This window comes from Typopeltis vanoorti, chromosome 6, assembly GCF_054136105.1.
Source record: "Typopeltis vanoorti isolate ZY-2024b chromosome 6, IOZ_Tvanoo_1.0, whole genome shotgun sequence".
Classification (NCBI taxonomy): Eukaryota; Metazoa; Arthropoda; class Arachnida; order Uropygi; family Thelyphonidae; genus Typopeltis; species Typopeltis vanoorti.
The window spans coordinates 149,781,683-149,797,542 of NC_143554.1; the positions used below are offsets into that span (position 1 = coordinate 149,781,683).

General features: G+C 37.8%; 1 protein-coding gene across 1 annotated transcript in view; it reads left to right on the top strand.

Moving 5' to 3' along the window:
- The window catches only part of LOC150106096 (uncharacterized), a 138,891-nt gene that overhangs the window by 86,572 nt on the left and 36,459 nt on the right, over positions 1 to 15,860 (top strand). The window contains exon 8 of the mRNA XM_090394629.1: positions 7,548 to 7,700. Coding sequence (XP_090250755.1) covers positions 7,548 to 7,700 — 153 coding nt within the window. The remainder of the gene's footprint in view (positions 1 to 7,547; positions 7,701 to 15,860) is intronic.

Sequence of the window (15,860 nt, forward strand, 5' to 3'; positions counted from 1 at the left end):
GCATATCGCACAGCGTCTACCGGTCATGATTTACTCTGGGATAGAACAAACGTGTCCTATATTGATAAGAATTGTTTCATAAGAAAATTCAAAGAGGCAGCAAATATGGTTAAAATTCCTATGCAATGCAACAAAAACCAAGGTTTGGTTTTAAATCAAGTTTGGTCATCGTTTATTAAAAATTTATCCACTTCAGACCTCAAACAGAGTGAGCATGAACCACAGAACGCGACAACAAATAGCATTGTCTCCAACTAACATGCATTGACAGTTATATAAATCTATTATTAGTTTTTTAATAAACTTTTTTTATTATAATAAATTTTGTTTAATCCTTTATCCAAGTGTTGCACCACCTTACCTCAGTCCTGAAGATATTTTCAGGTGCAAACTTTGTTTGCTTACACTTGGATAAAGGATTAAACAAAATTTATTATAATAAAAGAAGTTTATTAAAAAACGAATAATAGATCTATATAACCGTCAATGCATGTTAGTTGGAAACAATGCTATTTGTTGTCGCGTTCTGTGGTTCATGCTCACTCTGTTTGAGGTCTGAAGTGGATAAATTTTTAATAAACGATGACCAAACTTCATTTGCTGGTATTATGAACATCAAAAGAGTTCTTGGAAGTTTATTTTGCACTTGGTTAGACTATAATAAATTTAGTTTAATCCTTTATCCAAGTGTTGCACCACCTTACCTCAGTCCTGAAGATATTTTCAGGTGCAAACTTTGTTTGCTTACACTTGGATAAAGGATTAAACTAAATTTATTATAGTCTAACCAAGTGCAAAATAAACTTCCAAGAACTCTTTTGATGTTCATAATACCAGCAAATGAACTTGTTTTTCATAATCTCTTATAGTTTGTGCTTTAAACTGTTAGTTCTCTTTACCCCTGAAGATGTTAATCTTACGACTAACGAAACTTGTCATGTTATTTTTAGTACTTGTTTAGTTTTTTAAAAACAATTTTCTAATAAACATGAGGTCACAAAACAGAATATTTCTGTTGCATCATCACAATCATCTCATCCACACTTTTACCTTGGTTAAATGCCATAGCCACTAAGTCAGTTTAGTACAACCATATTTGTTGAGCTTCCATTAGACACTGGCAGATTCCAGAATAAGTTTTTTTTTTTGTACTTGAATTTGTTTTTGTTGAGTAAGGTGGCCTTTTTCCATATTGTCTTGTGGCAGGTGTTCCAAGGCATTGTTGGGAAGCCCTGAGTGACTGTAGTCTAACCTGTACTCTGTTTTGTGATTCTGTTGGTTGTCTTGCCTGTTTGACCATAATAGGATAGCTTACAACTGCATGGAACCTGGTAGACACCTGGTAGGTCCTCAAGGATGAAAATAAGGGATGTCAGTTTTTTATATGGTCTGTAAGTGATTTAAAGTTATACCTTTTTTTTTTAATTTTTGTCAAGTTTTCAGAATTCCTCGAATATATGGGTCGGTAATAGATGTAGTGTTATCTCTGTTATGAAGATGGGGAGGAGTGTATTCTTGGGGTTTCATATTCTTTAGATTTGATGGGGATTGTGGCTGTTGGCTGAGAAGGTTCAGTAAATGTGTTTGAATTTAGTTGTGAGGCATTATCATAGTTAATCAATCTTGCTTTGTTGTACAGGGATTTAATGATCCCATTTTTTTGGGTGGGGGGGGGGGGAGAAGGTGACTGAATCTACTTGCCTGTCTGCGGGGTTAGCCTAAACTGAGAATGCCGAGGATCTATCAGATTGATGTGCTCTAGAAAAGGGAGGCTTTTTTTTATTATTATTATTCCTTTTTTTTTTCTCCCCAAGGTGAATTGGGTACTAGTTATTCCTTTCTCCACAGAAGCAAATTCATATATGAAGGATTTTTCCTGGAATCTACCTCAGCTTAAGGAACTAACAGAACCTCAGTAATTACTTACCAACCAAATCACTCCATCTTGCCTCTAAGAACAGGCAAGATGGGTGACTTGGTTGGTAAGGATAGCAAAAGTGAGGTATGAGCAGCAGCAGTTAGCTAATGAAGCCAAAAAGAATCCTAGTGCGTTCTTTCGATATGTAGCAAGCAAAAAAAAAAAAAAAAGAATGATTATGAAAGGATGACAATGATTGGAGAAAATGGTATAAGGACACCTGCTGCGGAAGATATAGTGGAGATACTTAATGAGCAGTTCATAAAAGTCTTTCATTCTTGTGAATTGGGAATTGATAATATATCACCACGTAATTTAAAGGAATGTGCCAAAGAGTTGACATCTGCCTTGACATATTTTTTTAGTATGAGTCTTGCACTGGGTTGAGTTCCAAAGGAGTGGAAGGAGGGCAAGATTGTGCTGCATAATAAGGAAGGAGATAGAACTCAAGCATCAAATTATAGGCAAATCTGTGTATCAGGTTTGTTAACTTGTTGGAGAAGCTGATGAGAACTAGGATCCAAACTTTTGACAACAATGATATTATCTTTGATGGACAGCATGGATTTGCTAAAGGGAGGTCATGTTTGAGTAATCTATTTCTTATTACAATAAGGTTGCTGCTTCCTTGAACAGAGGAGGAGGATACACAGTAAAATACTTATATTTTGCAAAGGCTTTTGATAAGTTACAACATAAGTTGATATTCAAACTAGAGCAGATAGGATTGGATATTATATTAATGCATTGGATCAGAGACTGGCTCTCTGATAGATATCAGCAAGTTGTGTATCCAAATCTTTGCCAATGATATTGGCGAAGATTTGGATGGAGATATTCAGTTGTTTGCAGATGATTCAAAGTTGGGATTTTATTATTATTATTATTATTATTCAGGCCTCCAAGGAGTCAAAAGACTCATCGAGGGAGGTCCTTCCTAAGACATAAAGTCTGTCAAGACTCATCGAGGGGAGGTCCCTCCCCCTGAGAAACACAAAGTCTATCATACCACTCTTTAAACTCCTGACCGTTCTCGCTCCCACCACTCCATCAGGCAATGCATTCCACGGCTCAACCACCCTCCACACAAAGAAACCACTCCTTACCCTCTTGCTCACAGTTTCCTTTCGTAACTTCCAGGGATGGCCTCTTGTCATCACTCCCTCCCGCTGATCAACCAAGCGAAAGAACTCCCCAGTGTCAACACTGTAACCACCTCTCAACAGTTCAAAAGTCTCAATCATATCACCTCTCCTCCTTCTTCTATCCACCAAACTCTGCAGTCCACATTCTCTCAGCCGATCCTCATAACTATCCTTGTACAGTCCTGAAACCATCTTTGTCATCCGTCTTTGTATCATTTCCACAGTTAATTTATCCCCTTTAAATCCTGGGGACCAAATCTGAGAACAATAGTCCAAGTGTGGTCTGATCAGAGACTTATACAACGGAATGATAACCCTCTTATCTCTGCAGGTCAGTGTCCTTCTCATAATAGCAGCAATCCTCTGTGTTACCTTCACCACCTTTGCAATATGTCCCCTAAACTTCAGGTTTCTATCAACCCCAGATCTCTTGTCTCCCCTACTTCCTCCAGTATAACTCCTCCCATAGAGTATGCAGCATCCCATCGATGTTTCCCAAACCTCAAGACCTTACATTTTGCTGCATTAAACTGACACCCCCATTCATTTGCCCATCTATCTAGCTTATTTAAATCCTCTTGAACTATGAAGAGTAACAAAGATGTGGTCTTACAAAAAGACTACAACAAATTGAGTGAATGGGAATGGAAATGGGGATGTGATTTCAATGTTGTGATATGTAAGGTTTTAGAATTTGGGAAACAAAGATGGGATGTAGAATTTATGCTTGGTGGGGATGTATTGTCGGAGGTGGAGGAAATAAGAGTTCTTGGAGTGATAGTGGATAAATTTTTGTAATAGATTTCATGGTGTGGTATGAACACAGATGATTAAGAAAATAACTATTTATTAACTTAAAAGCTAATATTTCGCTGGTATTATATCCAGCATCTTCAGAGCACACAACACAAAGTTTGTTACAAATGCAAAACAAACACAATCCGGTGTAACAGTGGGGCTAGTAAAAGCAATTGCAGCGTGCAACACAAGACTAAAGTCCTAATATGGCACCATTCTAGGTTAAAAAAAAAAAAAAAAAAAAAAAAATTCAAAGTTTTGAAATAGTAGTCTAAATGATAGTCTTAGAAAGTTTGAAAAAATGAAATAAAATAAAAGTAATAAATATTAATTTGCTCTTAAGATGACTGTCTCCCAAATCTTTGGTAGATTTATACAGCCATACTTGTTAAGGTTTGGAGTATGTTTTAAGGCTTCTGTTGATTCCAGGAACAACCTCTCTGACTTGTAGAAGCTTCTGTGCATTACTTTTGTTTCTTTCCAATTGATCCTGTGTGCAGGGGTATCCAAAGCATGGTCTGCCAGACCCGACTTGCCATAGTGAAAGTGTCGAATATATTTTTTGTGTTCACTGAGGCGGATGTCCAAAGTTCTTCCTGTCTGTCTGTAGTAGGCTTGATGGCAAGAACAGGGCACTTCATAGACTCCTGGATGTGATAAAGGAGTGCATTTGGCCTTAGGTGAACGGTTGAGACTTGCTAATTTTACATAAGGTTTAAATACCGTGCGCAGTTGGTGTTTGTTAAGCACCCTAGATATCTTTTCAGATGTGCCTTTAATGTATGGGATGGTGATAGTTTTGTTGTAGTCTTCTGTGGTAGATAGAGGGGATTTCTGGATAGCATTTAGTATGTTATCTATTTTATGGGGATTATAGCTGTTAAGAAGGTGTGTCGTAGGTGAGAAAGTTCAGCAGTGAGAGCAATGTCATTGGAACAGATTGCTCTAGCTCTATGGGTTAGGGTTTTTAAGACACCATATTGTTGAGAAGGGGATGGTGTGATTGTTTGTGTAAGTGTCTCCCTGTATGTGTGGGTTTTCTATAAACCAAAACGATAGGGAACCTTCTGGAAGACGTGTAATCACTGTGTCCAGGAAGGGTAGGCAGTCATTGGCTTCTAGTTCCATTGTAAAGTGGATTTTAGAGTACTGGCTATTTAGATGCACTAAAAATGTATTCAATGTGTCTGGGCCATGTGGCCAATAGCAAACACATCATCAACATAGCATAACCAGAGACTAGGTTTGAGAGCGGCTGTGTTGATAGCTAATTTTTCCAGATGTTCTATGTAGAAATTGGCTAAGGGAGAAGAAAGGGGCGAACCCATAGCTGTCCCATCTAATTGTTTGCATATTTTCCCTTTCCAAGTAAAATAACCTGCCTTTACTGTGAATTTAAATATCTGAAATATATCTGGGGGAAATTGTGAATTTAGTAAGTTAAGTTTTTCAATCAGTGATACATTAGTGAATCATGAGATGATATCAAAACTCACCATTAGGTCTGAACTATTTAAGGTGTGGTTTTCTAAAATACTTTTTAGGTGAGTAGAATTTTTAACAAACGAGGAAGAATTGTTTGTGTAAGTGGTTAGTAATTTGGCTAAATGTTTAGCTAGTTTATATGTAGGACTGTTTATACTATCTACAGTAGGACGCAAAGGTGTATCTTGTTTGTGTATTTTAGGAGCACCATATATTCCGGGTGTTTTAACATGCAAGGGTTTGAGTTTTTTGACAATTTCTTTTGGCTAGGAAGTGACTTTGTTCAATAACTTGCACACCTTATTCTTTTGTGAGTTGGTGGGATCTCGATTTATGATTTGATATGTAGACTGGTCTTGGAACAGTGTATGCATTTTGCTTTCATATCCTGTTGTATCCATTACTACAGTGGCGTTACCTTTGTCTGATTTTGTTATTGTAATGTGGTTATTATTGCATAGTTCTTTTAGAGCTTATTTCTTTGTGGGATATTATTTTTGGGAGGCTTAGAATGGATAAGGATATTGGCCATGTCTAACCTAATATTATTGGCTATAGCTGGAGGCAAGTGGTAAATCCCTGTTCAACAGAAGCCATTATTTTGGTTTTAGGCACAATTTTAGGAGTAACGGCAAAATTGTGTCCGAGACTTAATGCACTCGTGGCCTCTTTGGATAAGGTTGTCGATGATAGTTTCACAACACCGCCATCTTGATAAAATTGTGGCCGCTGCATAGCATTGCATTGTTGGAGGATTTCAAATTTTTTCGGTGTCGGTTTTTAACTTTAGCGAATTCTTTATTGCCTGTCGAGTTGGAGATTCTATCCAAGCTATCCCATAGCTCTGGGTTCAAAATGTCAGATAATATATCATGTAGTACACTGATGGAGGAATTTATTTTTGAAAGTTCTCGGTGAGTAGTGTATATCTGTTCTAGATAAAGATAGTGGATAAAGATCTGAAATTTATGGGACACATTGCCAAAATTGTGAGGACAACACAAAGAATTCTGGGAATGATGCAGAGGATACTGACTTGTAGAAGTAGGGAGATTCTTGTTCCATTATAAGGCTTTGATTAGGATATACATGGATTACTGTGCACAGATTTGGTCACCTGGTTTTCAAAAAGGGAGAAGAGATGTTGAAAGGGTTCAGAGGTAACTAAATTAGTTTCTGATCTCTGGAATGTTGAATATGAGGAAAGGTTGAGGATGCAATTTACAAAGTCTAGTGGATAGGAGGAAGATGGGAGATATGATACTACTGCAAGTTAGTAAGGGATTGTTATAGGATTGTTGTTGGAGAGGTTTTACAGCAAATGGTGAGAGATCAGGAGAGAACCAGAAGTCATCCCTGGAAGCTGTATAAAGAGCATGAGTAGGGGAATGAGATGCAGGTTTTTTGCATGCAGAGTTGTGAATGATTGGAATGCCTTTCCTGAGAGTGTGATGTCTTCAGAGAATCTGAGTGTTTAAGATATGGTATGATGAGCTGTGTGTATGACAAAAGGAACCTCCTAGATGAGTCTTTGACTTCTTGGAGTCTTGGGTAATAATAATAATAATTTTGCATATCTGGGAAACACTTATCCTAAGATCTTCAACCCAACAACCAAGAACACCCTCCCAGCCCACTAGATGACACTAATTTTGGGCTTGAGACTTACTTTTTTGTTGTTTTTGCTTCAGTCATACTTGCCCTTTGTAGTGCCTGTGTGCACATAGGAAATTAACCATATATATTATGAATTTTCTTAAGTAATATCATTATGATTTTAATAATTAATGGATTTTCTTTGTTTGGAGGGTGATGAATGGAAGGAATGGGTCTGTCAGAGGTAGTTGTGTGTGCTTCATTGGTGAATGAGCTCAATGAGAGGTATGATAGGTGTTGTGTGAACAGTGGTTAGAGAAAGTCTCCCATGACAAGTCTTTTGATTTCACATATATGTCCCAAAATAATATAGTATTTTAAATGCTTCTGACTACACTTGGTGACAATTATAATTAAAATATACTTTCCCTGTCATTAGCTTATTAATCCCTATAAGGGATTAAAAAGCATTAGCTGATTTTTTTAAGCTTATTAATTTCCCTTAAATTCCGTGAAATATTAAAGTATTATTCACTATAAGATGACTTAGTTTTAATACCTTAAGGAATTTTTTAAATGTTTCTTTTCTTTTAAATTTTCATCAGAATCATGAAAGATCTTGCAAGCAGCCATCAGTATCAAGCTCACATAAAGAAGAAAAACAAACTAAGCTGAACACATATCAAAGAACAGAGTATTTGCTAACAAGACTGTCATGTTCTCTGTGTAGTCTTGAATTACCAAAAGAAGAGCTGCTGGTAAGTTTTTGGTAGTGGCAAATTTTTCACATAATTACAACTCAATTTGTTGAAATAACTTTTATCATTCAGAATGCTTTAAAATATATGAATAGATCAGAACATTCTATTATTAAAATACATATTTTGGTTACTCCTTGCTCTATAGTCACTTTTATTCTTCTTCATCCCATAGTACACAAAGGACTGTAGAGTAGATATTATTATTCAGGCCTCCATGGAATCAAATATTCCTCACAGAAGTGTTCCACTCATTCCTTGACTGATACTTTGCTTTCAGCTCTGAGTGAAACACCTGTCCAACTTTGTTATATTGTCTATCCAGTTTATTTTAGGTCTGCCTCTTTTTTGAGTTCCTCGAATAAGTCCTTCAAGAACTTGCATTGGTAGATATTATTTGATCTGCCTATATGAACAAGCCACGTAGTTGTTATCTTTGAATCTTAGTTATGTTATCTCTTATACTGATGAAAGAACTGATTGTCTTACACTGATCACATCACCAATTTTGAAGTATGGTATCTTTTATGTGGCTCACCCAGGGAGCCCAGCTCCCTCCCTCTCCAAAAAAGAAAAAGGAAAAAAACTCTAAAAAATTTTTCCAAAAATCTTTTCCTAATTAAAATTATTTTTTTTTATATATGTTTTCCTGTCTTCTATTTCTATAGTACTTATGAATTAGCGGTCACATAAGGTGGTCACAGTATCTGAGAGTAAAGAGAATAAATTTCATTCGTTTCAAGGGACAAATAAACTATCTTAAGCAGTACATAACAAGAGGGTTCATGGGGATTAAGGATCTTAGATTTGATGATCTCATCAGAGGACACTATTGTAAATGAGGTGTTAAGTCTTCTTCCAGTTAATGAAAGTAACTGAAGTGATTACTTGGATTGGGACAGCCATATGAGGAATTCTGTGAGAAAGGGATATGTGAGGAACTATAAAGCTAGTGATTATGACAAGCTCAGGAGACAGCTTGTGGCTACATCATGGAATGAAGAATTGGATGAAAAGGAGATCAATACTGCTCTGGACCTGTTCAGCAACTGTTTGGCAGAGCCAATGTCTGAATGTATTCCCGAGGTGAGAAGGTGAAATAAAGTAGATGGGAAATGGATGAATAAAGAGGTGGAGCATTCATTTTGGAAGAAGACGTTATGGAAGCAGCACAAGATGAGTAGTAAGTCAATTGCATGAGAGTATAAAGAGCAGGCAAGAATAGTAAAAGCACAGTATGAGCAACAGTTAGCTAATGAGACCAAAAGAAATCCTAGGGAAGTTTTTCGATATGCAGCCAGTAAAAGAAAAAATGGTTATGGAAGGATGATACTGGCTGGAGAAAATGGTGGAATCATAACCAATGAAGAGTATATAGTAGGGATGTTAATGGGCAATTCATAAAGATATTTTACTTTGCGAAATTAACATAATGTAGAACTTAAAAGCAGTGGGAAGAAAGGAGGAGCCACTGATGGTCAGTGAGGAGGAGGCAGTGGTGCACTCAAGATTTAATCTTGGGGGGGGGGGGTGCAAGTTGATTAGGCGATTTGAGAATAGACACTACGCATTGCATATGACCTATGACTGAGCATCTGCAGTGATTGCCAATATATGAAACCCGTGACCTCCTCTGGCCCAGCTCGGGCAAACAAAGTAGCACTCGGTCCACCTGAGCACTACCTCGTTTGCCTTGTGTTCACAGCGGCCATGATTCCTGAGAGCTATAGGGTATTCCCACCTTATGTGACTGTTAATTCATAAGTAGTATAGAAATAGAAGATACTACACAACATAAATTTTAAAAAAAAATTAATTTTAATTAGGAAAAGATTTTTGGAAAAAGTTTCTAGAGTTTTTTTCTTTTTTTTTGGGGGGGGAGGGGGCTGGCCCTCCCATGGTATGCCACTGGAAGGAGGTATATATGAGGAATTGAGTAAACTTGATATTACCATGGGCATCTGCAGAGGAGGGACAAACGGGACACTTGCCCCATTTGTCCCTTCTCTGCGGATCTGTTTGACTTGAACTCTGCTTGTTCTTCTCCACAATATTTCGCCATTTAGCAAGAATATTTGCATGAATCTTACCAAAAACACTCTGAAGAGAAATTTCTCTGTAATTCTCATTTTGCATTTATTTCCTTTTTCTATAGATGGGTACTATGAGCACTCTACTCTAGTCATCTGGAATTCTACCCTCTGACTAGGCTTCCTTCTGAATTATGCAGTGTAACTACTGTAAAACTTTTCTACCTCCATATTTTTCCCTGGTAAATGTGGCGGTCGAGTTTAGCTAGTCTAGAAAACGTGTTTTTAAAGTTAAATATAGTGTGGCTTTTTGTCACAAATTGTGCTGCAATTGTGCATCGGTTAGAAACAAGTGTCCTTCAGTGGTATTATTGTTTAGAACTGTGTTGTATATATTGTGTTTTCACTGCCGTTTGTTTCACTATATCAACGTGTAAAGATGGCGTCCAACAAGAAACGTACGTCAGCGGCGCGCAGGACTTCTACTACTACACGAAAGGCTGGCTCAGCGTTAGATTTTTCACAATGGATGCGTTGCGGAAACTGCTACATGTATGCACCGAAAAATGTGAAGGATCTGTGGTCGGTCTGGCAAAATGAGAAGAACGAAAATGTCGACGTATGTGAGAAGTGTCGGGATAGGCTGGAGCGTTTAGGAATGGAAGCTGACATCGGGACCGTAGCGGAAGAACTTCGGCGGGAGTTTATGAAAATGAAAAATGACCTTCGTCTTCTTCATGAGGAAGTGGAAGTGATCGGTAAGGAGATACTGGAAGTTAAAGCTGAGTTTAATGTGTTAAACAGAGAAATTAGGACTATAGAGATTAGTTTAGCTGAAGTAACTAGAACAGGATTACATACGGGTGAGTCTTTGGTGAATGATTCAGTAATAAATAGTATGGGAGTGATTGGGAGTCAACATAATAAAACCACAAGTGGCCTAGAAGAAATGAGATGTAGTGAGAGTGGGGGGGTAAGTAATAGAGAGTTGAGTAATGAAGCTGGGAGAGTCATTCTGAATAGTGTAGAGAATGAGTCCATGAGTGTGGACTTGAATGAAGTTGAGAGTGGTAAAATATATGGTGATTCTATGATTAAGGGTATGGAGAGTGGTATGCATGAGGAGTGCTTGGCTGATGGGACAATAGAAAGAGTGGCTTTAGCAATAAAGAGAGGGCATGAAGCAGACAAGATGATAGTTATGGTGGGTACGAATGACCTGAGAGGTAGTATAAATCGGGTAGGAAAAGATTTAAGAACATTATTAGATATTGTGAAGAGGAAAAGTGTCAATGGGAGAATAGTGTGTGTGTGTGCTGCCTCGTTTTGACAATTACGAGTTAAGTAGACGAGCAATGATAATGAATGATATGATTGCAAGAATGTGCAGAAAAAGAGGTCTGGAGTTTGATGTTTGGAGTGTGTTTGAAGGAAAAAGGCAGTTGTATGCTAGAGATGGACTGCATCTTAACATGGAAGGACATAAGCGATTGAAGAAGTTATTGTTTTCTGAACAGGTTGAAGTTATTGGGCAGGGAAACTAATATTGAAAAGGTTGAGTGTAAGAGAGAGAAACTTTAGCACTCATTGTGTATTTATTGATCCTTATAGACAGAATAAATTGCAGAAGAGAGAGGATAAAAATCGACATAGGACTAAGGTAGTTACTGACTTATATATCAGTTCTAAAGGCGGTACAAGATCTAGAGGGAATCTGCAATTTTTGTATACCAATGCTAGAAGCATTCGAAATAAGAGAGAAGAATTTTTGGCATTAGTCAGTGAAATCTCACCAAAAGTTGTAGGCATTAGTGAAACTTGGCTGTCAGCAGAAGATGTGGTCACTGGAATTGAATGTGATGGGTACACTATTTTCAGGGAGGATAGAGAAGATAGAACAGGAGGAGGAGTACTGTTGATGATAGCTGATGTGTTGCAGCCAAAGAAAGTAGTATATCATGATGATAGACATGTGAATGAGAGTTCATTTGAGGCAGTCTGGTGCGAAATAGTGACCAACGCAACCAAATATACAGTTGGATGCTGCTATAGGCCAGGGAGTACGGGGGGAGATATTGAATTCATGCATCAGCAACTTAGTGCAATGAGTGAAGGCTTAGTGATTATTATGGGGGATTTTAATTATGGTGATATCAATTGGAAGGAGGAAATATCACATAGCAAAAAGGAAATGGAGTTCATACATCTTCTACGAGATAAATTCTTGAAACAGCACGTAACTGAAGGGACACGTGGTGTGAGAGTGTTGGACCTGGTTATTGGTTCAGAGGTTATATGCATAAGTAAGGTGTCCTCGTTACCTCCAGTTGGTGAAAGCGATCATGTGGTATTGACTTGGGAGGTTGCAAAATCTGTGGATTTTTCTATTAAGAAGGGGTATGTACGGAACTACAGGTTAGGCAATTATAACAAACTTCGGAGTGAGCTTGCAGCCATCCCATGGCAGAACATATTGCAAGGGAAAGATGTTAGCAGTGCTTGGGATAAAATCAGCGGGTATCTGAGGAAAGCAATATCAGATTGTGTCCCCATGGTCAGGAGGTCAAACAAGGCAGGCATTAGATGGATGAGCAGTAGTATCAAGCTTGAACTGCAAAAAAAGAAAATGTTATGGAGAATTTACAAGGAGAAAGGCGATCAGGACACCCATGAGCAGTACAAGGCTCAAGCTAGGAAGGTTACCAGCATAGTAAGAAAAGCTAAATCAGATTATGAGAAGACCTTAGCCAAAGAGATCAAGGGTAATCCCAAAGAGTTCTTCCGCTATGTGGCAAGTAAGAGGAAGAATGACTTCGGAAGGATAACCTTAGTGGGGGCTGATGGTATTGAGGTGACAAAATCAGATGTAATAGTCGAGTTACTGAGTGATCACTTTTCAAAAGTCTATCATCCAAGTGAGGATATCTCTGTACCTGTAGCAATAACTAATGTGAGAATTGAAGCTAAAGAATCAGAGGTATTAAATATATTGCAAAACTTAAATGCAAACACTGCGGTAGGCTTAGATGGAATATCAGCTCGGGTGTTGCGTGAATATGCAAATGAATTGTCAACCCCCTCTTACCTGGATATTTAATTTAAGTTTGAACTCTGGTATGGTCCCTAGGGAGTGGAAGTTAGGCAAAGTGGTTCCTTTGCATAAGGGTGGCTCTAAAACTGCGGTATTGAATTACAGACCAATCACCATCTCAGGAGTAGTGGTAAAAGTATTGGAAAAGTTGGTTAAAGACAAAATTCAAGAATGGGTGGATCAGGATATGATACTCTATAGAGGCCAACATGGTTTTGTTAAAGGTAGATCCTGCCTTAGCAATCTATTAACTATTCATAATAGAATAACATCTGAGTTGGACAAAGGAATTGGCTACACAGTGGTACTTCTGGATTTTGCTAAGGCTTTTGACAGGATACCCCATAGAACACTGTTACGCAAATTGGAGCAGATGGGAATGGATATTAAATTGGTGATATGGATAGGAGAATGGCTCAGGGAGAGATACCATAAGGTGGTGTATGGAGGAGCCGAGTCCAGAATGAGGCAGGTGACCAGTGGTGTGCCTCAGGGCTCTGTGCTTGGGCCAATGTTGTTTAATTTGTATATAAATGATATAGGAAACGGCTTAAAGGGAGATATTCAGTTGTTTGCTGATGATGCAAAGTTGTGTAGTAGTGCAATAAAAAATCAAGCTGATGTTGAAAGTTTGCAGGAGGATTTAAATAAGCTGGTAAAATGGGCAAAAGTAAATGGATGTCAGTTCAATGTGGAAAAGTGTAAAGTCATGCATTTTGGGATTAAAAGATTACCAGCTGTGTACTACATCGATGGAAAGGTGCTCCAAGAGATTGATGAGCTAGGGACTTGGGGGTATTGGTAGATAGGGAGATGAAGTTCAGAGGACACATTGCCAAGGTGTCCAAGATTGCACATAGGATTACTTAGTTGTTGAGGAACACACTGACATCCAGAGATAAAGAGGTTATTATTCCCCTTTATAAAGCATTGATACTTCCACATTTGGATTACTGTGCTCAGGTCTGGTCACCTGGATTCCTTGGAGATGAGGAGGCTGTGGAGAGGGTTCAGAGAAGAGTGACCAAGTTGGTGAGTGATATAAAAAATGCTCTCTACATTGATAGATTGAGAGCTTGTGGATTGCAGAGATTGGTTGATAGGTGAAGAAGAGGGGATATGATAGAAACATTCAAATTACTAAAAGGTTTTTATAGGATTGATGCAGGGGAAATGTTTCAGCTGTGTGATAGTGATGGAAGAACAAGAGGTCATCTCTGGAAATTAAAGAAGAGTGTGGTTAACAAAGGTGTCAGAACAAGGTTTTTTGCCTGGAGGGTGGTGAATGAGTGGAATTCATTGCCTGACTTAGTTGTGAGCTCTTCGTCTGTAAATGAATTCAAGAAGAGATATGACAGATATTGTTTTGCTAGTTTGGGTCTCCCACGATGAGTCTACTGACTCCATGGAGATACCCGTAATAATAATAATATTTTAGCATTTCAAATATCATCTATTACAGCTGTCTTTCCACATTTCAGGTTTGTGATAGCTTTTTCTACTTCAAGTACAGATATAGATTCCAAATGGTATTCCTGTTAAGTGTCTTCTACCACCATGCTATCACTTCTCATCTCATTTAGCAAAGATTGCTAAATGAGATGAGAAGTGATAGTTTATTATTCCTTTATTACCTCTAATTCTCAGTACTCTTTCCTCCATTTCTGAACTTTTTCGATAGCCTCCAGAATATTTTGCCACTTTCCTGATATTTATTTTTAGTGTTCTTACCAGAGTCTTCCCATTACTTTTATTTATCTAATTTTACACAATGCTTTGGTTTCTTACATGTTTCTCTGTATTCCCTAAGAGCACAAGGTGACTCACTTGCCAGGAACTTTCAGTATGCTTTCTTCTTTTTCTTGACTGCCTCTTTAACTTCCTGAGTTTACCATAAAGTTCTGATTTTTCTATCCTTTGCAGACTACCTCACTACATGACTCTCTTGCTGAATCAATAAGTTTTCTTTAGGGTTTGCCACTGAATCTTGAAGGTTTGGTTCTTGTTTTCAAACTCTTTGTTTTTATTGAATAATGTTTGTGTATTTGAATCTATAGTTCACATTTGATAGCTGGTCAACTTTGATTAGTTTCAGAACTTTCTTACATACCCTCCTTTTCAATATGAAGTTCAATTTTATCCTACTTAACACTAAACGGTGATCACTTGCTGTTTCAAATCCTCTGTACACTGTTGTGTCCTGAAACCATTTGGAAGTCTCATTGCTGTCAATGAGACTTTTTCTTATTCCTTGCATATTCTCTCCACGTGAATTTGTGCACATTTCTGCTCAGGACATGGAACACATTGTTCCAACATAAAAATGTAGCAGGTATTTATGATTATTATTAGCTTTGCTCTTTTTATCTAAATTTTCCCAAAACATTCTTGTCTAGTAATCATTTCCTATTCATCTCCTTGTTGGAGATCTAAAACTGTTTAGATCTCCAACAAGGAGATCTAAACAGTTTTTCATGGTGTGAGCTGCTTCTCTAAGGTCTCAAAAAATTCCTCAATTTCTTCTTTGGTAGAACCTTCTGTTGTACCATATACATAAATAAACCTCATTGTCCAGTTCCCCATTCAGATATTAGCCCATATCACTCGACTTGATATTGTCTGCCATTCAAGAAGATTATCCCCATATGTAGTGTGGAATACTATAGCTACTCCCTCTTTTCCCTGATTTTGTATTTGTTGCTTAGAAAGACTCGCCTGTTTTTGTCTTCATTTCAGTAACACCCATTATATTGATCTGATACTTATCCAATTCTTCTGCTAGTTCCCTTGCTTTTCCATTAATGCTTCTTATATTGATAGTGCCAATCTTGATCTCTGCTAATGTTGAGTTGGGGTTTGGATTTTCCAGCTTTGTCCTGGAAAATCCAAACCCCAACTCAACATTAGCAATTTGGATTTTCACTCTTTGCCCTGGTTTCCCGATGAAAACATTGGGGATTTTGTTTAACTGGGTAACGACCTAGCTGGCATTTTGCCATATTGTACCATCAGTTTGAGTTATGGTTTAAGCCAATAAGA